Source organism: Equus asinus, chromosome 21 (genome assembly GCF_041296235.1).
Source record: "Equus asinus isolate D_3611 breed Donkey chromosome 21, EquAss-T2T_v2, whole genome shotgun sequence".
Taxonomy (NCBI): domain Eukaryota; kingdom Metazoa; phylum Chordata; class Mammalia; order Perissodactyla; family Equidae; genus Equus; species Equus asinus.
This window is the reverse complement of record NC_091810.1, coordinates 49,172,137-49,190,579: the sequence shown is the minus strand read 5'-3', so window position 1 is coordinate 49,190,579 and position 18,443 is coordinate 49,172,137. Positions and strand designations below refer to the sequence as shown.

Genomic DNA, 18,443 nt, shown 5'->3' with positions numbered 1-18,443 from the left:
GCAGGTGGATGTGTCCTACCCGTGTCATGTCAGGAGATGGTCAAGCCAAGTCCCCTCCTCCTGCACATGGGTAGCTGCCTGAGCCCTTGGGACTCCTGGGCTGAGCTCTGTATGGCCAATGGGGGACAGGCAGGTAGAGTGCAGACCACTGCTGGCCCAGGGTGGGACAACAGAGGAGAGCATGGTGTTTCCATGGTCTCTGTGGCACCTTGTCCTGACTTGCCATGGGCCAGGCGTCCATGGGAGCCTCCCAGTGTGATGATGAAGACTGCTTTGGCCACCACAGGCTTTATTTTCCAGCATGCAGGGAGGGGCAGCCCTAAGCAAGACAAGTGACCTCCTCACATGATGCCCATGTGGCCCTCCAGGCCCCACACTGCCACTTTCCTAAGCCGTAGGTCCAGTGGCTCACTGAAGGACAGCTGGCCTGGCTGATTGGTTGGGGAGGGGGCACCAAGAGGTCGCAACAGGACTAGAGGAGCTCCAGTCCAGAGACTGCCAGGTATGTGCTCACTGCCAGTTTTGTAGGTTGCCCTGATGCTGAGAGACTGTGAGCCCCATTGGACTGCTGAGCTGGCCAAGTCTGGAGGACCCTTGTCCCCAAGAGACCTCCTGACCCACATTTCTTCATTAAGCAGGATGTGCACAGAGGGGAGGGGAAAACTGTCTCTATCCAGGAGAGTAAATGTTCCTGACAGCTCCTTTTAGCAGTTCCTGGGCCAGGCCATGGGAAGTGCTGATTTAGCCAAAACAGAAGTGTCTTGGTCACATGCTGACTCTGGATGAGCATTTGGATTCTAATCTAAGCCTCTCATTAGCTGCTTGGTTCTCGCCTTTCTAGAACCGGAGCTTCTGTTTCTTGATGGCCAGCATTGCCCCCTGCCCTCCATGTCCTGCTGTCTCTGTGTCCTGCCCCACTGCCAGCTCCTTGGTCAGGACCACCCTGGCCTCCACAGGATCTGATGGGTTCCATGGGCCTGACAGGAAAGCTGCTGGATGTCCTGGTCCTAGCTCCTCACCACCCCAGGCCCTCTACTTCCCTGCCTTCTGCTCCTAATGGTCAGAGGATGGCCCAGCTTCACTGACTCCTTTCTCTTCAGGGCTCTGCCTGTTAAGGCTGTTATTCCCAGAGAGCCTATGGCTGCTTCTGGGGAAGGTGTGGATGTGCAGCCATGATGCCCCCTCCTGTGGTTCCCACCCCAAAGATCGGAGACTATGCCACCATCCGCCATTAGAGATGTCAGCTGGAAACCTGGGGTCATCCTCAACTCCTCTGCTCTCATTTCAGCATCCACTCCAAAGACAAAGTCTCGCCAGCTCTGCCACCCCACTGTCACTAGAATCTGGCCTCTCCTTCTCATCCCTGCGGCCACAGCCCTACTCCAAGCCCTTATCCTCCCTCACCCAGACAGTGACCAAAACCTTCTTGTGGCTGTCTGCCTTGGCTCTTGCAAGGGGCTGGTAGGGCAGGGCTGGGGTTTGCTATGTCCCTCTTCCTCTCTCTCTCCACCAGCATTGTTGCTTTTCTTCACTGAGGCCCTTAACCAGGCCATAGGCCATCTTTAATCTCACCTCAGTGAATGGGCACTTGGCCATTCAGAGCAATTTTATGCTTCTCTGTGACCTATTTTGTGTGTTTCTTGGTTAGAGGCTCCTGATTTCTCAACAGGTGGCCCAGACACATTCTGCCTTGGGAGTGAGTTGGCAGGGCCAGCAGGTCCTTCTCCAGGTCCAAGGGGTAGGTCTGCCCTGGCTGTCTGTTCTACACCTTGCTTGACTGAGGCCAGCCCACCAGGCTTGGGATGACTGTGCTGTCTCTGTGTACAGTGTGAGGGAGGGATTGACCAGGGGAGCCCCACTGCCAGCTCCCCACAGCCCTGTTAGACCTGCTGTGGCTCCACCTGAGGCCAGAGCCAACTATCTGGGCTGCCAGGTTGGGAATTTTCCTCAACACTTCTGAGCTGTAAAAATCCTTTTTACCTTCTTTCTAGACAGGGAGTCCAGAGCATACAATGGAGGAGGCAGTAAAACCAGATCCCTTTTCCCTTTGAAATTTCCTCTGAAAAAATCACCAAACTGCTAGTTACTGAGTCATTTCATAATTAAGAGTCGTTGATTCCAAATTTTTTACCTATTTATCTTTTTAAAGGATAATAGTACCCTCTGGCTTAATTTTTAATTGGACTTCAGTTCAAAATAGAGTTTGTGAAGAAATTAGTGGAATTGGAATTGTTACAGTAACACTGCCAGTTTCTTATCTATTATAATTGCCAAAATACCAGCTGTGCCCCTGAGAAGTGGGGCCTCTCTGGGCAAAGGGCCTGGTGCCTGTGATATGTGGGGCTGGGTTGGGTTTATTTGGGGCAAGGGCTGTGGCAGGGGCATCAGGCAAAAGGCCAGCAGCTTCCTCTGCTCGAGACCTGCCTCAGGCTGCTTCTAAAGGTAGTGATCTCAGGGAGCCCTGTCTCCTCCCATGTGGAATGAGAGTGATAGTACTCCTTCTTATGTTTCTGTGAGAGCCAGGTGAGATGCCTTCCGTACCTCTGATACTTATGGAAGGTCCAACACACAGTCAGCCCTCGAGCCAGGAGATTGGTACCAGAGTGTCCTAAAAGAGTCTCTGTGCAGGGAAGAAAGAGTCCCCACCAGCCCCCCAATTATCTGGGTATGAATTGACCCTGTGGCCAGTGAAAGATCATAGTTCCATGAGGGATGCCCCACAGAGAATGAACACATTTGGTACTGCAATATGAAGGGAACACAGCCTGGTCATAAAGGCACATGTTGGGGATATCAGGGAGGATTCCTTTTGTTGGAGGCAGAGGTCCAGAAAAGACGAGCGTAGGCATGTCCAGGGACAGGGAGGGGCAGGGTCACAGAGTCAGGAGAGGAACAGCAGCACCAGTGATGGCTACATCTGTGGTCCACTGTCTGAGGCTTGGGCTTTTTACCTCTGGGCATTCTTTTCTCTGGAGTTCTCATCCACTGCCGTCTGCTCTGGCAGTGGGGCTGGGAGCTATGTTGGGCCAGGCAGCTGGCCACAGGGTGTCAGTCGGGCTGGCATCACTGTAACCAGACTGACATGTAGGCCAGCTCCACATATAAAGAGATTGTGTTCTGCAGGATCGTTCAGATGATGGCAGACAGTGCAGGGAGGATGCACAGCTTCCAGGGCAGCCTCAACAGGCCCCGTTGGCCCATGAGGCACAGTAGCCAGTGGTCCTGGAAGGCAGCATATCTCACCTACCTGTGGGGTGCCCCACCAACTCTCTCAGACAACTCACTTCCACACCTGGCTCCATCCGATGGTATGCACACCTATACCTCCCACCTTTAGGAGCTGATTGCCCATGGGGGTCTCCTACCTTCCTAGCCCCAGAAGGGAACTGGACAGAGGGATGCAAGGCAGAAGTGGTCATCACAGTCTTCTCAGGTCCCAGATCATCCCCTACCCACTTGCAAAAGGCGGCAGGCAAAGGGGTCAGCAGGCAGCAGCTCCCCAGCTGGGGCTGGCTAGGGGTGGGTGAGGGAGAGTGCAAGTGAATGAATGAATGAGGGAATAAACACTAAAGGGGGAGAGTGAATAAATGAACAAGTGAGTAGAAGAACAGGGAATGAATGAGCAGGGGCACGGGCGGGGAGCTTGTTGGGAGGGCAGAGATGAGAGCAGAGTGAATAAAGAAATTGGGGCCTCAGTTAGCAGCTGCGTTCCAGTCCCCAGGCACAGAGATTCTGCGCGGCCTGCCTCCCATCCCATCCCCATTCCCAAGAAGACTTGGGCCTGGGACAGGTCTCCCCTGGCTCCCCCCCCACCGGCCCCAGTGCCGTGTACCCTTCTCCTCCAAACCCCAGAGGCCTGGGAAAGGGCCTCGAGCAGCCAGGCCAGGGGTTTATTTTTAGCTCTTACCTCACATGCCTCCTCCTACCTGCCCTTCCTCCCTTCCTTGCTGCCTGCTGAAGCAGAGCGAGGAGCAAGAAGGCTGACTGAGCAGCCCCTTCTGCAGCCCGGCTGCCTCTGTGAGTAAGTGTGGGAAGGAAGAAAGCTCCAGTGAGCATGTGACCACAGGTGACATGGTCTACTGAGGTCCAGGCCTCTGGGCTCAGGTAAGCTGGCCGCTGCAGGGGCTGGCTCTGAGCTCTTGGCATTAGGTCTGCCTCCTCCATCCAGGCCATCCTTCAAAGGTGGCCTTGCTTCGTTTGGACTGTTGCTTCTGGGGTGGAGTCTACAGGCCAGAGGTGCGGGTTAGAGGTTTGCCAAGCCACCAAGGTGAGCCAGGGAAGATGACATAACCTTGAGAGGCAAATCTGGGATGACTGTGTGCAGGGACCCAAGGTGGGGTCAGGGCAGTGTTGCCTTGGGCCAGCCCCCTCTTTGGGCCTGGACCCAAACCCCATCATGCTGATCCTGAGGCTGGAGAAAGGGCTGTTTGCTCATTTCCAGAATTCCATCTTGGCCTCTGCCTATACCCCTCCCACTTCTCCAGTCTTTTTGCCATCTCATAGTCTTCTCTGACATGAGGGGATTTCCATTGTGTCCCACATACACATTGTGTGTGATGTTGGCGGCATGTGGGCAGGAGTCCTGGCTCAGGCTCTGTGCTCTCCCATGCCCTGTCCATCTCAGGGCTTGATCTCAGCCTATTCAACACTCTCCCCAGGCACTTCTAGGGGTGGACCCTGCCAGGCCAAGTGAACCTAAGGCCCAGCAAGTAGCCAGCAACCATGGCTTCATAGGGGTTCATGTGGGGATACGTAGAACATCAGATAAGGTCCAAGGGAGTCAGCAGTGGTGCTGTGGCCAGGCCCTCAGGGCACAGGGTGAGTACATGTAGGCCCACTGAAGGGTGCCCCTCCATAGCTGGGCCTCTCTGCCCAGGACCTGTGTTTTGGATTGGGCCTCAGGGCAGAGTCGGAGCTCCAGTCTCAGGGAAGCAGTCTCAAGGCCCTGAGTAACAAGCTTGTGAAGCAGGCCTATCCCTCAACACACACCAAGGCCCTGCCACCTGCCTGTCCTGGCCTCCGTTGGGGGAAACCAGGGAAGAATCATTGACATGGCACCTGCCATGGTGGCCTGAGGATGCCAGGCTGAGGGCAAGTACCCTGGAGTACCACTCTTCCAAGACTCTGTCAGGGTCTGACTTGGGCCCGGGGGTGGAGTATGAGGTAACAGTGCTGAGGCTGTTGGCCCACTTTGGGCTAGCAAAAGCCAAGGGCTGCCTCCTTGCCTTGCCCTCTGTGACCCTGTGGTTCTGCATCCTGTAGTTCCAGTAGCCAAGCTGCTGGTGGGATCCTGAATGTCTGGGTACCCAGGATGAGCAGAAGCAGGAAGGTGGGAGTGCCAAGGCTCTGCACCCACAGGGTGAGAAGAGGCAAAAGTGTAGACTCATTCCCCACACCATCGCCTGTGGGCCCAGATAGGACCTCTAGTCTTGCCAAGGGGGAACCCTGATTCTAGAGGAGGCTCCTGAGGGACATGTCCCTGTCAGTCTCTGACCTGCTGCAGGAATCACCTGCTCAGGGCCTGGGATGCTCAGACCCCTACTTGTGTAGACAGCTAGAGTTGGGGGACTTCAGCTTGGTTTCTAATGTCCTGGGAACTTCACCGATGATACCCATGTCATACATGGAATGACCTGTTTGGGGCTATGGCTTCCAGGAAGGCTGCATGCCAGCCCGTGTCTCTCTTAGTCGTGACTGTGTTTCTGGCCCCCAGCACTGAGCCTGACACAGAAAGGGTGACCCTGAGAGTAGTAGAGTGATGGTCAAGGATTTGATCCCAGCCCAGCTCTGGAGGAAGCAGGGCCCCTGCCCTAAGGGCCAGCACACACAGTCCCCATCAGAGGAACAGTCTAGAGACCTGGGGGCAAGAGGAGGCTTCTGTCCGAGGATCTTTGCTGGCCTTAGACAAGGTGACTTGGGCTGGGGGATGTGAGCAGAGGGGACTGCTCAGCCCTTCCACCGAAGCAGGGCTTCTCCCAGACAGCCTCCCCTGAGCCCAGGAGTCTTCATCTTCCCAGCACAGGCCTTCTTTGGGAAGGGCATGGGGAACGATAGTGTCTGAGCCCTGAGAGCTAGGAGGCCAGGGCGGGGCAGTGCATCCAGGGGGTGCTCCCTGTCTGATGCCATTCCTGGTCTACAGGGGCTCTCGACTGCTGGAGTCCACACCAGCTCCCAGGGGCTGTTTGCTCCCTAGGGGTGAATACCCAGTTCCCCTTCTTCTCCAAACCCTTGTGCTATTTGTAAATCACCCCCTTCGCCCCCCCACACACAGTTGTCCCCCTTTTCTGGCCAGGTGAAAAGCTCTCTATGGAGTAAGGAAGGGATTCTTCTTTTTGGTTTGTCATTTTAACTCTGTATATAGGCATCTAAAGGATGGGGAAGTCTGTCATTTTGGAGCAAGAAATCTGTCAGTCTTCTTCTCCTCGTGCCTTTGGTGTCATGCTTTGGAAGGCTTTTTCCTCCTTAAGTTTACAGAAACAGTCACAGAAATATTCTTTGAGTGCTTCAGTGTCTTTGTGATTTTTATCAACCCCCCTCCCCTCTCATTTCCTTACAGAAGACTGAGTGGCTCTGTCTGAACTGCCAAACTAAGCGGCTGCTGGAGGGCAGCCTGGGAGAGCCGACCCCCCTGCCACTGCCCACCTCACAGCAGCCCCCTGTAGGGGCCCCTCACCGTACAGCTGGAACAGCCCCTCTGAAGCAGAAAGGGCCACAAGGGCTGGGCCAGCCATCAGGCTCCCTGCCTGCCAAGACCAGTCCCATGCCCACCAAGGCCAGCCCCCAAGCCAAGCCCCTCAGGGCTTCTGAACCCAGCCGGACCCCAAGCAGTGCCCAGGAGAAGAAGACAGGAGTCCCAGCTAAAGCTGAGCCTGTGCCGAAACCACCTCCAGAGACTTCCCTTCCCCCTGGGACTCCTAAAGCAAAGACTGGGGCGCGGAGGACTGAACCTGCCACCTCTGCTCTTCCAGAAGCCCCCAGGGGTGGGGAGGCAGAGGTTAGTTCCATTCACTTCCTGGGGACCCTTGCTCTCAGGCAGGACAGTCTAGGGAAGGGCTTGGCTCCCTGCGGGGCTGGGATGTAGGCCTGGGGCAGGGCCCTTGTGGTCACAGAGGAGGGCAGGGATGCCTAGAGGAGGCCCTAGTGGGCCTGGAACCTATGAGTTCTAGGCTGGTCCTGTGTCTGGCACCTTGTCAGATGCTTTGCTGGGTTTTGCTACCATTAGATCTAGGAAAGTTTCTCTTTGAGAACCTAGGGCTGCTTGAGGTTTGCCATGGAAACCGCAAGTTATTCAAGGCCAGAGAAATGGATAAGTGGGCACTGATCCCCTGGGAGGTGGAGGGATCCTTCCCCAGGGCCCTGGAATTGACAGAGAGGGCTGGGCTCCCCCAACGAGCTGTCTGCCATGGGGTGTCAGTGTCTGCTTCTCACCCTGCTGCAGGAACTGGGGGGCAAGGCTTACTCTCAGGACCTGTCTCGGAGCCCACAGAGCCTCAGCGACACAGGCTATTCCTCCGATGGCATCTCCAGCTCCCAGAGTGAGATCACAGGTGTTGTACAGCAAGAGGTGGAGCAGCTGGACAGTGCAGGAGTGACAGGGCCACGCCCGCCCAGCCCTTCTGAGCTCCACAAGGTAGGGAGCAGCATGCGGCCTTCACTGGAGGCCCATAGCACGCGGCCTTCACTGGAGGCCCAGGGCCCAGCCCCCAGTGGCGAGCGGAGCAAGCCCCCCTGCAGCAGCAGTGGTGAAGAGCAGAAGCGGCGGCCCCACTCCTTGTCCATCATGCCTGAGACCTTTGACTCTGATGAGGAGCTGGAGGATATCCTGGAGGAAGAGGAAGACTCTCTGAAGTGGGGGCGCCAGAGTGAGCAGCGGGACACGGCAGAGTCCTCAGATGACTTTGGCAGCCAGCTGAGGCACGACTATGTGGAGGACAGCAGCGAGGGTGGCTTGTCCCCTCTTCCACCCCAGCCCCCTGCCCGGGCAGCAGAACTGACTGATGAGGAGTTCATGCGACGGCAGATACTGGAGATGAGTGCTGAGGAAGACAACCTGGAAGAGGATGATGCTGCCACCTCTGGGCATAGCATGGCCAAACATGGCACCCAGAAGGGTGGCCCCAGGCCCAAGCCTGAGCCCAGCCAAGAACCAATAGCACTGCCCAAGAGGCGCCTGCCCCACAATGCCACCACAGGCTACGAGGAGCTGCTCTCCGAGGGAGGCCCAGCAGAGGCCACCGATGGCACTGGGGCCCTGCAGGGTGGGCTCCGCCGCTTCAAGACCATTGAGCTCAATAGCACGGGCAGCTATGGCCATGAGCTGGACCTTGGCCCAGGCCCCGACCCCAGCCTGGACAGGGAGCCTGAGCTGGAGATGGAGAGCCTGACAGGCTCTCCTGAGGACCGCTCCCGTGGGGAGCACTCCTCCACACTGCCAGCCTCCACGCCCAGCTATACCTCAGGCACTTCTCCCACCTCCCTATCTTCACTGGAGGAGGACAGCGACAGCAGCCCCAGCCGCCGGCAGCGGCTGGAAGAAGCAAAGCAGCAGCGAAAGGCCCGGCACCGCTCCCATGGGCCCCTGCTGCCCACCATCGAGGACTCATCCGAGGAGGAGGAGCTGCGGGAGGAGGAGGAGCTGCTGCGTGAGCAGGAGAAGATGCGGGAGGTAGAACAGCAGCGCATCCGCAGCACGGCCCGCAAGACCCGGCGTGACAAGGAAGAGCTGCGGGCCCAGCGGCGGCGTGAGCGCTCCAAGACCCCCCCTAGCAACCTGTCGCCCATTGAGGATGCTTCCCCCACGGAGGAGCTGAGGCAGGCAGCCGAAATGGAGGAGCTGCATCGCTCCTCCTGCTCGGAGTACTCACCCTCTCCCTCCCTTGACTCAGAGGCTGAAGCCCCGGATGGTGGCCCCACCCGGCTCTATAAGTCAGGCAGTGAGTACAACCTGCCCACCTTTATGTCTCTCTACTCACCGACTGAGACACCTTTGGGTAGCTCCACCACTCCCAGTTCCGGCCGGCCCCTCAAGAGTGCTGAGGAGGCCTATGAGGAGATGATGCGAAAGGCTGAGCTGCTCCAGCGGCAACAGGGCCAGGCGGCAGGGGGCCGGGGGCCCCATGGTGGCCTGTCTCAGCCCATAGGCCCCCGAGGCCAGGGTTCCTTCGAATACCAGGACACCCCAGATCATGACTATGGCAGGGCTGCTCAGCCTGCCTCGGAGGACACACCAGCTGGCCTGGGAGCAGCTGTGTATGAGGAAATTCTTCAAACATCACAGAGCATTGCCCGCATGCATCAGGCCTCCTCACGGGACCTGGCCTTTGCTGAGGACAAGAAGAAGGAGAAGCAGTTTCTAAATGCTGAGAGTGCATACATGGACCCAATGAAGCAAAATGGCGGCCCACTTACCCCTGGTACCAGTCCCACCCAGCTTGCTGCCCCTGTGTCTTTCTCCACCTCCACCTCCTCCTCCTCAGACAGCAGCGGGGGCCGAGTCATTCCTGACGTCCGCGTTACTCAGCATTTTGCAAAGGAGCCTCAGGACCCCCTCAAGCTGCACAGCTCTCCTGCCTCCCCCAGCTCTGCCTCCAAGGAGATAAGCATATCCTTTTCTCAAGGCCCTGGGACCCCAGCCACCACAGCTGTGGCTCCTTGTCCAGCAGGCCTGCCACGAGGGTATATGACTCCGACCTCCCCAGCAGGCTCCGAACGGAGCCCTTCACCCTCTTCCACAGGCCACAGCTATGGACAGAGCCCAACCACTGCAAACTATGGGTCCCAAACTGAGGAGCTACCCCAGGCCCCCTGTAGTCCTACTGCCAGTGGACAGGCTGCCAGAGAGAAGCCCCTGAGTGTGAGTGATGGTGAGAGCAGTGCTCCCCAGCCTGCCCGGGGATATTCCTACTTCGTGGGCTCCAGCCCACCTCTCTCCCCATCTTCTCCCTCAGAGAGTCCCACATTCTCCCCTGGCAAGCTGGGCCCAAGGGCCACAGCAGAGTTCTCTACACAGACGCCAAGCCCAACCCCTGCCTCGGACATGCCACGGAGCCCTGGTGCCCCCACCCCAACACCTATGGTGGCTCAGGGCACACAAACACCACACCGACCCAGCATGCCTCGCCTGGTATGGCAGCAGTCCTCTCAGGAGGCCCCCTTTACGGTCGCCACACTGGCATCAGATGCCTCCAGCCACACCAGGATGGTACATGCCAGTGCCTCCACCTCCCCAGTATGCTCACCCACTGACACCCAGCCCACCACCCACAGCTACAGTCAGACAATGCCTCCCAGTGTGTCTCAGCTGACCCCAGAGCCACCTGGGCCACCTAGCTTCCCACGGGCACCTAGTGCTGGTGCGGATGGGTCCCTTGCTCTATATGGCTGGGGCGCCCTCCCTGCCGAGAACATCTCTTTGTGCCGTATCTCCTCTGTCCCTGGAACATCTAGGGTCGAGCCAGGCCCCAGGCCCCCTGGTAGTGCTGTGGTAGACCTTCGCACAGCCGTCAAGCCCACACCCATCATCCTTACCGACCAGGGCATGGACCTGACCTCTCTTGCTGTGGAAGCGAGGAAGTACGGCCTTGCCCTGGATCCAATCCCAGGACGGCAGTCAACTGCTGTGCAGCCTTTGGTTATCAACCTCAACGCCCAGGAGCAGACCCATGCCTTCCTCAGCACCGCCACCACCGTCAGCATCACCATGGCCTCATCTGTGCTCATGGCTCCACAAAAGCAGCCTGTGGTCTATGGAGACCCCTTCCAGAGCCGGCTTGACTTTGGCCAGGGTGCGGGTAGCCCTGTATGCCTGGCCCAGGTCAAGCAGGTAGAGCAGGCCGTCCAGACAGCCCCATACCGAGGTGGGCCCCGGGGAAGACCCAGGGAGGCCAAGTTTGCCAGGTATAACCTGCCCAACCAGGTAGCGCCTCTGGCCAGAAGGGATGTTTTGATTACTCACATGGGCACTGCCCAGAGTGTTGGCCTCAAATCGGGTCCAGTACCAGAGCCTGGTGCTGAACCCCACCGGGCCACCCCTGCAGAGCTGCGGTCACATGCTCTACCAGGTGCCAGAAAGCCACACACAGTGGTAGTGCAGATGGGAGAGGGCACAGCAGGTACTGTGACTACACTGCTCCCAGAGGAGCCAGCAGGTGCCCTGGACCTCACTGGGATGAGGCCTGAGAGCCAGATGGCTTGCTGTGACATGGTCTACAAGTTCCCCTTTGGCAGTAGCTGCACAGGCACCTTCCACCCTGCCCCCAGCGCATCTGAGAAGAGTGTGGCAGACGTTGCCCCACCTGGCCAAAGCAGTGGCCCCTTCTACAGTCCCCGAGACCCTGAGCCTCCCGAGGCCCCCACCTACCGGGCACAGGTGGGGCCTGGGCCCCATGAGGAGCAGAGGCCCTACCCACAGGGCCTCCCTGGCAGGCTGTATGCCTCCATGTCTGACACCAATTTGGCTGAGGCTGGCCTCAACTACCATGCCCACAGGATTGGGCAGCTCTTCCAGGGCCCTGGACGAGACTCAGCTATGGACCTCAGCTCACTGAAGCACTCCTACAGCCTAGGCTTTGCGGACGGACGCTACCTTGGGCAAGGCTTGCAGTATGGCTCATTCACGGACCTGCGTCATCCTACAGATCTGTTGACTCACCCGCTTCCCATGCGGCGTTACAGCTCAGTGTCAAACATCTACTCAGACCACAGATATGGCCCACGGGGAGATGCAGCTGTTTTTCAGGAGGCCAGCCTAGCCCAGTATAGTGCCACCACAGCCCGCGAGATTAGCCGTATGTGTGCTGCCCTCAACTCCATGGACCACTATGGAGGACGGCATGGCAGTGGTGGTAGTGGCCCTGACCTCATGCAGTATCAGCCCCAGGCTGGGCCTGGGCTCAGTGCCCAGCAGGGTCTGACTCCCCTCAGACCTGGCCTCCTTGGGAATCCGACCTTCCCAGAGGGCCACCCAAGTCCTGGGAACCTGGCCCACTACAGGCCTACAGCAGGCCAGGGAACAACAGTCAGACAGCTGCTGCCATCTACAGCCACTGTGCGTGCAGCCGATGGCATGATCTACTCGACTATCAACACCCCAATTGCTGCAACACTGCCCATCACCACCCAGCCTGCCTCAGTACTGCGGCCCATGGTGCGTGGCGGCATGTACAGGCCTTATGCGTCTGGTGGAGTCACAGCTGTACCACTCACCAGCCTGACACGTGTGCCCATGATTGCCCCCCGTGTACCTCTTGGGCCCACAGGGCTGTACCGATATCCTCCCCCAAGTAGATTCCCCACTGCTTCCAGCATTCCACCTGCTGAGGGTCCTGTCTACCTGGGGAAACCTGTTGCCAAGGCCCCAGGAGCTGGGGGCCCACTAAGGCCAGCAGGGGCTGCTCGGGAAGAACCCCTTTCCACAGCCACTCCTGCTGCCATCAAGGAGGCTGTAGCAGCCCCGATGGCTGGCCAGAAGCCACCAGTAGATGCTGCTCCTGGGGGCAGCAGTGGGGCCCTTAGCCGGCCAGGGCTGGAGAAGGAGGAAGCATCACAGGAGGAGAGGCAGCGGAAGCAGCAGGAGCAACTACTACAACTAGAGCGAGAGCGGGTGGAGCTGGAGAAACTGCGGCAGCTGCGGCTGCAGGAGGAGCTGGAGCGGGAGCGTGTGGAGCTGCAGAGGCACCGCGAGGAGGAGCAGCTGCTGGTGCAGCGGGAGCTTCAGGAGCTGCAGACCATCAAGCACCATGTGCTGCAGCAGCAACAGGAGGAACGGCAGGCTCAGTTTGCCCTGCAGCGAGAACAGCTAGCACAGCAGCGTCTGCAGCTGGAGCAAATCCAGCAACTGCAGCAGCAGCTGCAGCAGCAGCTGGAGGAGCAGAAGCAGAGGCAGAAGGCCCCCTTCCCTGTGGCTTGTGAGGTACCTGGGCGAGGGCCTCCCCCAGCAGCCACCGAGCTGGCTCAGAATGGCCAGTACTGGCCACCCCTGACCAACACTGCCTTCATCGCAGTGGCGGGGCCTGAGGGGCCTGGACAGCCTCGTGAGGCCATGATGCACCGGGGTCTCCCCAGCTCTGCCTCGGACATGTCACTGCAGACGGAGGAGCAGTGGGAGGCAGGCCGCAGTGGCATCAAGAAGCGGCACTCTATGCCACGCCTGCGGGATGCCTGTGAGCCAGAGGCAGGGCCTGAGCCCAGCGGGGCCAGGAGGATTGCAGACAGCAGTGTGCAGACGGATGATGAGGATGGGGAGGGCCGCTACCTCCTGACCCGGCGGCGCCGAGCACGGCGGAGTGCTGACTGCAGCGTGCAGACTGACGATGAGGACAGCGCTGAGTGGGAGCAGCCAGTACGACGACGCCGGTCCCGTCTTTCCCGCCACTCAGACTCTGGCTCTGACAGCAAGCATGATGCCACTGCCTCGTCATCCACTGCCACCACCACTGCAAGGGCCATGAGCAGTGTGGGCATCCAGACCATCAGTGACTGCTCTGTGCAGACAGAGCCTGACCAGCTGCCCAGAGTCTCTCCAGCCATCCACATCACAGCTGCCACTGACCCCAAGGTGGAGATCGTCAGGTACATATCGGCACCAGAGAAGACTGGGCGTGGGGAGAGCCTGGCCTGCCAGACAGAGCCGGATGGGCAGGCCCAGGGTGTAGCCGGGCCACAGATTGTAGGGCCAACTGCCATCAGCCCCTACCTGCCTGGCATCCAGATCGTCACCCCAGGGCCCCTGGGCAGATTTGAAAAAAAGAAGCCGGATCCCCTGGAGATTGGATACCAGGCCCACCTGCCCCCCGAGTCCCTCTCACAGCTTGTGAGCCGCCAGCCTCCCAAGTCCCCCCAGGTCCTCTACTCACCAGTCTCACCCCTGTCCCCCCACCGGCTCCTGGACACTTCCTTTGCTTCCAGTGAGAGGCTGAACAAGGCTCACGTGAGTCCCCAGAAGCACTTCACAGCTGACAGCGCTCTCCGCCAGCAGACGCTGCCTCGCCCCATGAAGACCCTGCAGCGGTCCTTGTCTGACCCTAAGCCCCTCAGCCCCACCGCCGAGGAGTCTGCCAAAGAGAGGTTCTCCCTCTACCAGCACCAGGGGGGACTGGGTAGCCAGGTATGGGCACAGGGGCTGGTCCAGGGTGGGACAGGGGTCTCTGCCTAGCTTGGGGTGGGGGGTGGGGGGGCCTTACAGGGAGGGGCTTCTTCTGGGGTGGGGTGGAGTCATCTCCAGCTCCAGAGGCCCAGAGGAAGGAGTCAAAGAATGGACCTTCCTCGATGCACATCTAGTGGAGCCTGCAGCCTGGCAAGGACGTCCTGGGCAAATGCATACACATATGTGGGCCTCCACAGCCAGCCATCCAGACACCGCCAGAAACTTCAGCCTCTCCTTAGCACTGCCCCTTCACAGCCCATATCTAGTTCAGCCCCTGCCGCTTCCTCCTTCAGGCCTCCTCAGCTCTCCATTCCAGTCTGGGCCCCTCCCACTCCAAACCTCTACTTCAGAGGTTTCCTGGGAAAATCAGTAACACAGACCTGGCTGGGCTGGTCCCCACTCCCCAGCCCTGGCCTGGCTTCCATTGCCCCACAGGAAGCCCAATCCCCTTGGCCTAGCATTCAAGGCCTGTCTTAACCGGCTGCAGCATGCTCTCTGCCTCGTCTTGTCCCCTGCCCCTATCTGGCCCTCAGTAAATCTGTTTACACTCCTCTCTGCTCCGTTAGATAGGGGCTCCTGGAGCATAAGCTTACCCTTGTCTGTGGCTTTAGTTGCCAATGACATCCTAGGACTGTGATAGGTAGCCTGCTGGGGCTGCTGTGGAGGGGAAAATGGGGTTGTGAGGGCCTGATGCTAAGGGCTTTGAGTGCCAGGCTGAGGAGGGTGGGCTTTCCTGAAGTCCCTTGGAGCCTCTGGAGGTTTTAGGCAGGTGAGACAGGACAAATGGGTATTTTAGAAAGCTTTCTGGGCAGAGTGTGGGTGGATGGGCTGGAGGAAGACTGCACAGTGGCCCTGGGGAGAGGGAGTAGGAGCCAGAGGCATTATGAGGTGTATTTGCCTGGGTGTGATGCAGAGAGGAGAAGGTGGGGCCTCATGTTGGGTTGTGTAGGTGATGAGCTTGAGTAGTGGAAAGCCCTGGGGTGTGCAGGCCAGAGCGGGAGAGGGTGGGATTAGGAGTCTGGGCTGGCAGGGAGGACAAGTCAGAGAGGCAGGTGGTCTTGGCTCTAGGCTAGGGTAGGCACAGAGCTCCCATGAGCTGGCCATGTGGGGCCATGCCACGATGGGTACTCATGGTGTACAGCCAAAATAATGAAAGACGGACAACAGAGTGAGGAGTTCAGAAAGTGAAATGTATTACATTAAAGGCCCACCTTTCATTCTGAGGTTTTGGGGCACACTATCATTTCCTTTATGACATACAGTGAGAGTAAGTGGAAGGTTTTTATGTAGTTGCCTGGCAAGGTAAAAAGTAAGAAGCCCAATGTTAGTCCCCAGTGTATTTTGGGGATTTGGGTAGTCCATGAAACCCAAAATCCTGGGGCATTCTGGGAAGGCTAGGAGCTAGAGACAAAGGGAGGACCTGGGGCAAACCTTCTGGCAACGTGGAGCAACAGGCAGGTGAGGAGGGCCCCATGGAGGACAATGTTAGGGAGCCTGAGCCAGGAAGCCATGCAGCTGGAGATAGGGCTGAAGAGGACCTAGAGGAGTGGTGGCAGCCCCAGAGAGTGGTGGGCTGACAGGGATGTAGAGGGCCCTGGGGGCCGGGCCGAGGGTACCACTGGGCCAAGGGTGCTGCAGGGCAGCAGGAGGAGAGTGGGCAGGCAGCTGAATTGCATGTCACTTTAGAGAGGAGTAGGGTAAGAAGCAGAAAAAGACTTAGAGCCTGCAGCAACTGACAGTCAGCACGGGTCCCTTCCCATGATCCTCTAGGAAGCCTGGTGGGCCCAGGACCCACACCACTCCTGTCCATGGCCCTGCACTGCTCTTGGCCCCCACCATCTGCTAGTACCCAAACCCAGAGCCAGACCTGTACTCTCCTGACCTCAGGACACTCAGGGAGGTGGAGGATGGCAAGCCCACTGGAAATGTGGAGGGGTTCTCAGAGGCTCTGGGTGCCAGGCCAGTACTAGACACCAGCACAGAGGGGCATCTGCTCCTTCCCTACTCTCCTGCTGCCCAAAGCTCTGTGACACGATCACAGGTCTTCTCTCCAAGGCCAGTGGGTGGGCAAGGTAGTCCTTAAGGCTGCCTGGTGAACCAGGGTGCTGACAGTGTGGAGCCCAGTCCCTACCCCAGCCCAGGCCAGGGTTCTTCCACCCTGTGCCCCACCAAGCCAACCACACCTTGGGTCTCAGTGCTGCCCGCCCTTCCCTCTGTCTCAGGTGTCGGCGCTACCACCCAACGGCCTGGTCCGCAAGGTGAAGCGGACACTGCCCAGCCCCCCTCCAGAGGAGGCTCACCTACCCCTGGCTGGCCAGGCTCCCCCACAGCTGTATGCGGCCAGCTTGCTGCAGCGTGGGCTGGTGGGGCCCACCGCTGTCCCTGCCACCAAAGCCAGCCTGCTCCGGGAGCTGGACCGGGACCTGCGGCTGGTGGAGCATGAGTCCACCAAGTTGCGCAAGAAGCAGGCAGAACTGGATGAGGAGGAGAAGGAGATCGACGCCAAGCTCAAGTACCTGGAGCTGGGCATCACACAGCGCAAAGAGTCTTTGGCCAAAGACCGGGGTGGCCGTGACTACCCACCCTTGCGTGGTCTCGGCGAGCATCGTGACTACCTGTCCGACAGCGAGCTCAACCAGCTGCGGCTCCAGGGCTATGCTGCTCCGGCTGGCCAGTATGCAGATTTCCCTGTCACTGCCGCAGCTCCTGCCACCCCCTCTGGCCCCACTGCCCTGCAGCAGCCGCAGTTCCCACCTCCGGCCCCACAGTACACTGCAGGCAGTAGTGGACCAACTCAGAATGGATTCCCAGCCCACCAAGCACCAACCTACCCTGGGCCCAGCACGTACCCAGCACCTGCCTTTCCTCCTGGTGCCAGTTACCCAGCTGAGCCTGGCCTGCCAAGCCAGCAGGCTTTCCATCCCACAGGCCATTATGCAACCCAAACAGCCATGCCAACCACACAGAGCACCCTTTTCCCTGTCTCAGCTGACAGCCGTACTCCGCCCCAGAAGCCGCGTCAGACATCACTGGCTGACTTGGAGCAGAAGGTGCCCACCAACTATGAGGTGATTGCCAGCCCTGTTGTGGCCATGTCTTCAGCCCCATCTGAAACCAGCTATAGTGGGCCAGCAGTAAGCAGCAGCTATGAGCAAAGCAAGGCCCCTGAGCTGTCCCGGGCCAGTGACCGTAGCAGTGTGAGCCTGAGCCCAGCCCCCACCTACCCCTCTGACTCAAACTATACCAGCCTGGAGCAGAATGTCCCTCGGAACTATGTGATGATTGATGACATCAGTGAGCTGACCAAGGATAGCACCTCCACTGCCCCTGATAGTCAGCGACTGGAGCCCATGGGACCAAGCAGCAGTGGACGTCCAGGGAAAGAGCCAGGAGAACCAGGTGTCCTTGAGGGGCCTACACTGTCCTGCTGTTATGCCAGAGGGGAGGAAGAATCTGAGGAGGACTCGTATGACCCGCGTGGGAAGAGCAGCCATCACCGGAGTGTGGAGAGCAATGGCCGACCAGCCAGCACCCACTACTACAGTGATAGCGACTACAGACATGGGGCTCGAGCAGAGAAGTATAGTCCAGGCCCCATGGGGCCCAAGCATCCCTCCAAGAGCCTGGCCCCAGCTGCTGTCTCCTCAAAGCGCAGCAAGCACCGGAAGCAGGCCATGGAGCAAAAGATCTCCAAGTTCTCACCAATTGAAGAGGCCAAGGATGTGGAGTCAGACCTGGCCTCCTACCCAACCCCTGCAGTCAGCAGCAGTCTGGCCTCTCGAGGCAGGAAGTTCCAGGATGAAATCACCTATGGGCTCAAGAAGAACGTGTATGAGCAGCAGAGGTACTATGGGGTGTCTGGCCGGGACCCAGTGGAGGAGGATGATCGCATGTACGGCGGGAGCAGCCGGTCCCGGGTGGCATCTGCATACAGTGGGGAGAAGCTATCCAGCCATGACTTCAGTGGCCGGGGCAAGGGATATGAGCGGGAACGGGAGGAGCGACTTCAAAAAGCAGGCCCCAAGCCCTCATCCCTGAGCATGGCCCACGGCCGGGTCCGGCCCCCCATGCGGAGCCAGGCCTCTGAAGAGGACAGCCCCGTCAGCCCCTTGGGACGGCCCCGCCCCACTGGGGGCACTCTCCCTCCTGGGGACACCTGCCCACAGTTCTGCTCCAGCCACTCCATGCCTGATGTCCAGGAGCATGTCAAGGATGGACCAAGGGCCCACGCATATAAGCGTGAGGAGGGCTACATCCTGGACGATTCCCACTGCGTAGTTTCCGACAGTGAAGGTAATGG

At 58.9% G+C, this 18,443-nt stretch overlaps 1 protein-coding gene across 2 annotated transcripts in view; it reads left to right on the top strand.

Annotated features, from left to right (window-relative positions):
- BSN (bassoon presynaptic cytomatrix protein) overlaps positions 1–18,443 on the top strand; it is a 98,520-nt gene that overhangs the window by 71,126 nt on the left and 8,951 nt on the right. For both annotated transcript variants that reach the window (XR_006517643.2, XM_044754961.2), the window contains exons 4-6: positions 6,557–6,994; positions 7,439–14,104; positions 16,366–18,436. Coding sequence is in view for 1 of the 2 variants with exons in the window: in XM_044754961.2 (XP_044610896.2) it covers positions 6,557–6,994; positions 7,439–14,104; positions 16,366–18,436 (9,175 nt within the window). In the remaining variant the exon portion in view is untranslated. The remainder of the gene's footprint in view (positions 1–6,556; positions 6,995–7,438; positions 14,105–16,365; positions 18,437–18,443) is intronic.